Raw genomic sequence first — 8,226 nt, 5'->3', positions numbered from 1 at the left:
GCCGGCGGGGAGCCGGCGCTGACGTCTCTTCCCTCCCTCCTTCCCTCCCCACGGATCCAAACCCTCCCTTCCCTCCCTTCCCCGGGGTGGAAAAATCCCACAAAAAATAAAAATAAATAATAATAATAAAAACCTGAGGAATGGAGGAGAAAAAGGGGGGAGGGGAAGGGGAGGGAGAGAAAAAAAAGCAGGAAAAAAAAGGGAGATAAAAGAGAAGAGAAAAGAAAAAGAGGAACTACCTCGGTCGGGAGGTTTCAAGGAATGCTTTTGTTTGTAACTGTCTGAAACACAGAAAGAGAGTCGTGAGAGGACACGGACACGGGACGGACACACGGACACGGCACGGACACACGGACACGGCACGGACACGGGACGGACACGGGACAGACACACGGACACACGGACACGGGAGAGGCACAGCCACGGGGAGCAGGGAAAGGGAGAGGGAAAGGGAGGGAATTAAGTGGTGGGAGAGCAGCAAAAGAAGAGAGAAAAGTCACGGCAAAGCCTCTGGTCTGTCCTGGTTATCCCCAAAAAATTCCTGGATTTGGGGGGTTTTCCTCCCAAAAGTTCCTGGAGCTGACGGGTTTTCCTCCCTGGTTATCCCAAAGAATTTCGGGGGGTTTTCCTCCCAAAAAGTTCCTGGATTTGGGAGGTTTTCCTCCCAGAAGTTCCTGGATTTGGGGGGAGTTCCTGGAGCTGGGGGGTTTTCCTCCCTGGTTATCCCAAAAAGTTCCTGGATTTGGGAAGTTTCCCTCCCAAAAAGTTCCCGGATCTGGGGGTTTTTCCTCCCTGGTTATCCCAAAAAGTTCCTGGAGCTGGGGGGTTTTCCTAAGGTCTGGCCTTGGGAATCCCATCCTTTGGCCTTGGGAATCCAACCCTTGGGGATCCAACCCTTGGGAATCCCACCCTTTGGCTTTGGGAATCCAACTCTTTGGCCTTGGGAATCCTTTGGCCTTGGCAATCCCATCCCTGCTCCAAGGTTTTAAGCTCCCGCTGTCGGAATCCCGTGGCTCCAAACTCATTAAGTGGCTCTTTAACGAGGGCCGGGAACGGAATTGGGATCCAACGGGAACCCAAATCCATCGGGATCCAACGGGAACCCAAATCCATTGGGATCCAATGGGAACCCAAATCAATGAACCCAAATCCATCGGGATCCAACGGGAACCCAAATCAATGAACCCAAATCCATCGGGATCCAACGGGAACCCAAATCAATGAACCCAAATCCATCGGGATCCAGCAGGAACCCAAATCCATCGGGATCCAACGGGAAAGCCACCGGGAAAAGGGGAGAGAGAGAGGCCTGTCCGGCCCCCGGGAGGTTTTTTGGGAGCCTGGGAGAGGTTTATCCCCGTTTTTCCGGGCCGGGTGGTCGGACAGCCCTGGCTCCGGGCGGTTTCCGGGCGGGAAGGACTCCGATCCCGCCCTTTCCCGGCCGTGGGAATGTCTGGGCTGGCCGATCCCGGGGATTGGGGGTTGTGGGACTCACTGTCGCAGGCGTAGGGTTTGTCCCGGTCCTCCAGGATGGCGGCGTCCAACTTCTTCCGGGCCCCTCCCACGCCTTTGCCCTGGAAAAAGAGCCGTTGGAACCCCGCCATTCCCACCCAAAAAAGGCTCTAAATCCAAGATTTCCCTCAAAAAACTCCTCCTGGGGGGTCCGCGGGTGGTTCTGGGGTGTTCCCGGCCCGTCCCAGGGTGGTCCCGGGTCGGTTTTGGGGATCCCAGACCATTTTGGGGCATTCCCAGACCATTTTTGGGCATTCCCAGCCCATCCCAGGGTGTTCCCAGGTCATTTTTTGGGGATCCCAGGTCATTTTGGGGCATTCCCAGCCCATGCCAGGGGGTTCCCAGGTCACTTTTGGCCGTTCACAGGTAATTTTTGGGCATTCCCAGCCCATCCCAGGGTGTTGCTAGGTCATTTTTGGGGATCCCAGGTCATTTTTGGGCATTCCCAGGCAATTTTCGGGCATTCCCAGGCAATTTTCGGGCATTCCCAGGCAATTTTTGGGCATTCCCAGGCTATTCCAGGGTGTTCTCAGGTCACTTTTAGGCATTCCCAGACAATTTTTGGGCATTCCCAGGCAATTTTCAGGCATTCCCAGGCAATTTTCGGGCATTCCCAGACAATTTTTGGGGCATTCCCGGGTAATCCAGGGCAGGAAAAGCCGAGGCTCAGGGAAAATTGGGAGCTCCAAGGGTTTGGTGGGAAGGAGCAAGGCCGGGATCCGGGATCCGGGCTCAGTGTGATCCAACAGCACCACGCAGTGGGAAGGGCCTGGAATGGCCGTGGGGTGGGAGAACAAATCCCTGGGGATGCTCCCGGGGCCCTGCCCGGTTCGGGAAGGGGCAGATCCACGAGGAATCCCGGGGGTTTAACGCTCCTTAGGGAGAGTTATCCCGGCTCCAGGGGGGGGGTTCCTGCCCATCCCGCTTTTCCTCAATCCCGGGATGGAGGGGGGGAGCTCTGGGAGGTCTCAGGGATTTGGGGAACCCCCCAGATCCGGGGGATTTTCCAAGGAATCCTCACCTTGGCCTTGCCCTTCCCTCTCCTCTTCGGCGTGTCCTCCTCGTAATCCTCGTCGTCCAAGTCGTCCAGGAAATCATCCGGCTCCAGGATCCGCTGGGACAGAGGGATGGGGGTTATTCCCATTTATTCCCACCAAATCCCACCCAGGGATTGAGGGAAAAGTGGGAAAAGCACCGGGCAGGGAGGTGGGTCAGGGGAGAGCAGATCCCATTCCAAGGGCTTCGGGAAGGAGGAAGAGGAAGGATGGGAGGTTTTTGTGGGATCTGGGAGGGCTCATCCCCAAAAAAAAGCCATGGAAGGGCTCCACAGGGTGGGAAAACCACGGGATAGGAACAACAACCAAGGAAAAGGGAAACAAGAAACGAGGTTGGGAAAAGATTCCGGGCTGGAAGTGCTGTGGGAGAGCCCAAGAAGAGGAAAAAAACGTGGAATGTTGGCCAAACCCTGGGAATGTCGCACGCCCGGGGAGGGTTTCCAGGGAATTTGGGAGCCTGGGATATCTCCCCTCCTTGGAGCACTTGGATAACGAGGGAATGGGAAGAAAATCAGGGAGTCTTGGGATGGGAAGAGACTGGAATTTCCCTCTCCCTGAATTTTGGCATCAGGATCCCCTTCCCACTGAATTTTGGGACCAGAAACTCGCTGTCCCCGAGTTTTTTCCTTGGATTTTTTTTATCCCAGAAACTCCCTCTCCTCGAATTTTTTCCTCGGATTTTTTTTTTTATCCCAGAAAACTCCCCTCCCCGAATTTTTTTTTTTGGGCCAATAAAATTCCCCTCTCCCTAAAATTTCACCTCCAAAACTTCCCTCCCCTCGAATTTTCCCCCTCTTGGATCTTCCCCCTTCCCATGATTTCATTCCCCTTCCTTATCCCTCAAACCCCTCCCGAGCCCTCGTGCCGGGGAGGAGCTGGAGGGGGGGAGTGGGAAGGGCTGGAAAAGCCGAGCGCTGGGTGTTCCATCCTGGGATTCCCCCCCGGAATTCCCAGGAAAAGGCACTCCTCCCGGGATTCCCCCCGGAATTCCCAGGAAAAGGCACTCCTCCCGGGATTCCCCCCGGAATTCCCAGGAAAAGGCACTCCTCCCGGGATTCCCCCCGGAATTCCCAGGAAAAGGCACTCCTCCCGGGATTCCCCCCGGAATTCCCAGGAAAAGGCACTCCTCCCGGGATTCCCCCCGGAATTCCCAGGAAAAGCACCTTCCTGGCGCGGCTGTTGGCGACGGGGAACTCGCCCAGGCTGTCGTCGTCCATCCGGGGGTCCGGCAGGGAACGTTTCTCCAGAGGGTCCGTCCTCAGCAGGGCCTCCAGGCTGCTCCCGTCCTGGGACAGCAGCCCTTCCTTCTTCAGGCTCTGATCCGTGTCTGGGAATGGGGGAAAACATGGAAAAGGGGAGGTGGGAATGTCGGGAGGGGGGAGACGGTTCCGCCGCGTCCCGGTTTGGTCACCGGGATCAGGATTTGGGAATGGGGAGGAGCTGCCAGGAGGATCCCCCGGATCCAGGGAGACCATTCCGGAGGATCCAGGAGGGACCCCAGGGAAGGGACCCGGGTTGGAGCAGTTCCTGAAGGATGGAAAAGGACCTGGAGCAGCTCCTGAGGGACTGATCCCATGGAAAAGGACCTGATCCCATGGAAAAGGACCTGGAGCAGCTCCTGAGGGACTGACCCCATGGAAAAGGACCTGACCCCATGGAAAAGGACCTGGAGCAGTTCCCGAGGGACTGATCCCATGGAAAAGGACCTGACCCCATGGAAAAGGACCTGGAGCAGCTCCTGAGGGACTGACCCCATGGAAAAGGATGGACCCCATGGAATATGGACCTGGAGCAGTTCCTGAGGGACTGATCCCATGGAAAGGGACCCATTTCCATCATCTCCTGCCGGTGCCTAGGCAGGGAATTCTGAGGAAAGGGGCCGGGAATTCCCATGGAATTTTGGGAATTACCGGGTTTGATGGAGGGGAACGCCAGCCGGGAATTGCCCTGGAATGTTGGGAATTACCAGGTTTGATGGAGGGGAATGCCAGCCGGGAATTGACGTTGGGATATACACAGTATTGCATGGAAGGAATGCCAGCCGGGAATCCTACGGGGTGGGACAGGGCAATTCCCAGGGAATGTTGGGAATTACCGGGTTTGATGGAGGGGAATGCCAGCCGGGGATCCTCCGGGGGGTGGGACAGGGAATTGCCCTGGAATGGGGCTGGGAATTGCCCTGGAATGTTGGGAATTACCAGGTTTGATGGAAGGGAATGCCAGCCGGGGATCCTCCGGGGGGTGGGACAGGGAATTCCCAGGGAATGTTGGGATTTACCAGGTTTGATGGAGGGGAATGCCAGCCGGGAATTGCCCTGGAATGTTGGGAATTACCGGGTTTGATGGAGGGGAATGCCAGCCGGGGATCCTCCGGGGGGTGGGCGCGGCGTTTCTTCCTCCAGCGCCGCGCCGGGTACGAGTAGAGCTGTCCCGCGGCCAGGCCTGGAAAACACCGGGAACGATCCCAAAATATCCCCGGGGGGGGGACAAAACAACCCAAAACAACCCAAAGCTGCTCGAGGAGGTGACAGAACACCCCAAAATCAGCCCAAGGGGTGACACCCCCCCCGTGTCCCCCTCCGTGTCCCCTTCCCGCCGCGTTTCCCGGTGTTTCCCAGGGTGCGTCTCCCGAGGTCTCGTTTCCAAGGTGTTCCCGGTGTTCCCGGTGTTTCCCAGTGTTCCCTGGGTGTTCCCTGCTTCCCGGGTGTGTTCCCGGTGTTCCCCAGGTGTGTTCCCGGTGCTTCCAAGGTGTTCCTGGTGTTCCTCGTATTCCCCAGGTGTGTTCCCAGCATTTCCCAGGTGTTCCCATTATTTCCCAGGTACATTCCTGTTGTATTCCCTTGTTCTCCCAGCGTCCCCAGCGTGCTCCTGCCGTTCCCAGGGTGTGCTCCTGCTGCATTCCCGGTGTGTTCCCTCGTTCTCCCAATGTTCCTGTTGTATTCCCTTGTTCTCCCAATGTTCCAGGTGTGTTCCCTTGTTCTCCCAGTGTTCCCAGTGTGTTCCCTTGTTCTCCCAGTGTTCCCAGTGTGTTCCCTTGTTCTCCCAATGTTCCAGGTGTGTTCCCTTGTTCTCCCAGTGTTCCCAGTGTGTTCCTGTTGTTCCCAGGTGTGTTCCTGCTGTACTCCCATTGTGTTCCCGGTGTTCTCCCACTGTCCCCAGTCGTATTCCCGGTGTGTTCCCATTGTCCCCCCCTGTATTCCTGCTGTATTCCCACTGTATTCCTATTGTTCTCCCACTGTGTTCCCATTGTCCCCAGCTGTATTCCCAGTGTGTTCCCTTGTTCTCCCAATGTTCCCAGTGTGCTCCCATTGCTCTCCCACTGCGTTCCCACTGTCCCTGGCTGTATTCCCGCTGTATTCCCACTGTATTCCCGTTGTTCTCCCAGTGTGTTCCGGCTGTCCCCGGCCACATTCCCAGTGTTCCCACTGTATTCCCATTGTTCTCCCACTGTGTTCCCACTGTCCCCAGCTGTATTCCCACTGTCCCCAGCTGTATTCCCGCTGTATTCCCGCTGTCCCCGGCCGTATCCCGGCGTGCTCCCGTACCGGGCCCGCGGTGCCGTTTCTCCATCCAGATGTAGCAGTTGCTCTGGGCGACGCCGGTCTGGGAGTCGAGGAAGGGCAGGCGGACGCTGCGCTCGGCGCAGAGCCGGGCGTTGTAGCTGTGGCACTGCTCCATGGCATCCCGGTAGTACTGCTCCCCCAGCCTGGAAAACAGCGGGATCAGTGCCATTCCCATCACCCTGATCCTCATCTCATCCCTGATCCAGCCCCAGAGCCGGGCGTTGTAGCTGTGGCACTGCTCCATGGCATCCCGGTAGTACTGCTCCCCCAGCCTGGAAAATATCGGGATCAGCCACATTCCCATCACCCTGAGCCCCATCCCAACCCCAGAGCCGGGTGTTGGAGCTGTGGGACAGCAGCGGGATCAGTGACATTCCCAGCAGGATCAGTGACATTCCCAGCAGGATCAGCGACATTCCCATCAGTGCCATTCCCATCACCCTGATCCCCAACCCAGCCCTGATCCAGCCCCAGAGCCGGGTGTTGGAGCTGTGGGACAACAGCAGGATCAGTGACATTCCCAACAGTGCCATTCCCATCACCCTGATCCCCATCCCAGCCCTGATCCAGCCCCAGAGCCGGGTGTTGGAGCTGTGGGACAGCAGCGGGATCAGTGACATTCCCAGCAGGATCAGTGACATTCCCAACAGTGCCATTCCCGACAGCCCGATCCCCATCCGGACCCTTCGGGGGTCACGCTCGGAGTGTGTCAGGGATACAAGCGGAGAGAGTCGGGGATACAGCCGGAGACACCCCGGGATACAACCGGAAATCCTTGGGGATACAACCTGGGAATATCAGGACTAAAACTGGAGACCCTCGGGAATACAACCAGAGACACTCAGGGACAGAACCAGAAACAGTCAGGGATACAACTAGAGACACTCAGGGATACAACCAGGGAATAATCAGGATTATTAATAAACTCAGGGATACAACCAGAGAGGGTCACGCAGGGAATGGACAGGGAATTACAGGGAATTACAGGGAAGGGAAGAGATGGAAGCACAGGGATGGACAGGGATAGAAAGGGATGGAATGGGAAGTACAGGGACGCACTGGGGGGATTCCCCCAAAACTTGGTGTCTCCAGAACCCTCTTCCCGGGATGTGGGGGGGAAATACAGGGAAGAAACACGGGAATGGCCAGGGAATGGCCAGGGGATGTGTAAGGAAGAGCAGGGATATCCAGGGATATCCAGGGATACCCAGGGATGACTCCCCCGCCCTTGGCCTCTCCAGGCCACTCTCCCAGGGAACTTTAGGGATCCACGGGAGGTTCGGGGAAGCGCCGGGACACAACACAGGGATTTTTAGGGATGTTCAGTGACGTTCCCCCCCCTTTGCCCTCTCCGGGACCTTCCCACAGGCCGCCCCCGGGGGTCCCCCGGGCCCTCGGCCCGCCCGCCCCAGCCCTCCGCCGGGCGCCGGGGGTTGTTTTTAGGGACGCTCCCCACAGGGGACCCGCCGGCACAGCCGCCCCCTCCTCCCCTCAGCAATTTCCCCCCTGAACAAACATCGCGCGTGTCCCGGTCCTCCCCCCCCCCCAAACCCCCTTCCCAGCACTGCCGCCGCGCGCGGGGGCCGGAGGGGGGGCCGCGGTTCCACGCGCGCCTGGGCGGGCCATCTCCCACCAGGGGAGGGGGGGGTCGGGTGATGTGGGGGGCGAAGGGGGACACGCACTCAACACTGGACCACATCTGAACCACCCGCCGCATCTTGCCCTGGCGCCGGGCACAGCGAGGGTCGCGTGCGCGGGAAGGGAGCGGGGAGGGAGGGGCACGGGAGACGGGGGAGCGACGGCGAAGCGCAGGAGGAGGAGGCAGTGGTAGGTGCGAGGGAGGGGCAGGGAGGGCGGGCGGGGATCGAGGGAGGTGTCGGCGGAGAGGGAGGGCGCGCTACTGAGCGCCACCCCCGCGCGGGCTGCCGCTGCCATCTGCCGGGGAAAAGGGCGGAAAATAGGAATGGAAAATGGGGGAAAATGGGAAAATTCTCCCTCCTGATTTTCCCGCTCCTCCTGTTTTTTTTTCCTCCCCCCTGTTTTGTGGGAATTTGCCTTTTTTTCCCGAGGTCAGCCCCGGGTCAGCCCTCCTGGTT

General features: G+C 58.4%; 1 protein-coding gene across 1 annotated transcript; it reads right to left on the bottom strand.

The window, feature by feature from the left end:
- Positions 1 to 239: 239 nt before the first annotated feature.
- Positions 240 to 8,065, bottom strand: LOC108642651 (zinc finger protein ubi-d4-like; the record flags this gene model as incomplete). Its single annotated transcript, XM_029965513.1, has 7 exons — positions 240 to 281; positions 1,496 to 1,574; positions 2,534 to 2,626; positions 3,731 to 3,894; positions 4,902 to 5,009; positions 6,113 to 6,402; positions 7,920 to 8,065. Coding segments are annotated over 7 exons (922 nt in total), but the record flags the coding sequence as incomplete, so codon positions are not given.
- Between the last annotated feature and the right edge of the window lie 161 nt (positions 8,066 to 8,226).

The sequence above is a fragment of the Manacus vitellinus genome, unplaced genomic scaffold, assembly GCF_001715985.3.
Source record: "Manacus vitellinus isolate BGI_N305 unplaced genomic scaffold, ASM171598v3 ctg7180002429213_pilon, whole genome shotgun sequence".
Lineage (NCBI taxonomy): Eukaryota > Metazoa > Chordata > Aves > Passeriformes > Pipridae > Manacus > Manacus vitellinus.
The sequence above is the reverse complement of the archived record's forward strand: the minus strand, read 5'-3'. Positions and strand labels throughout refer to the sequence as shown.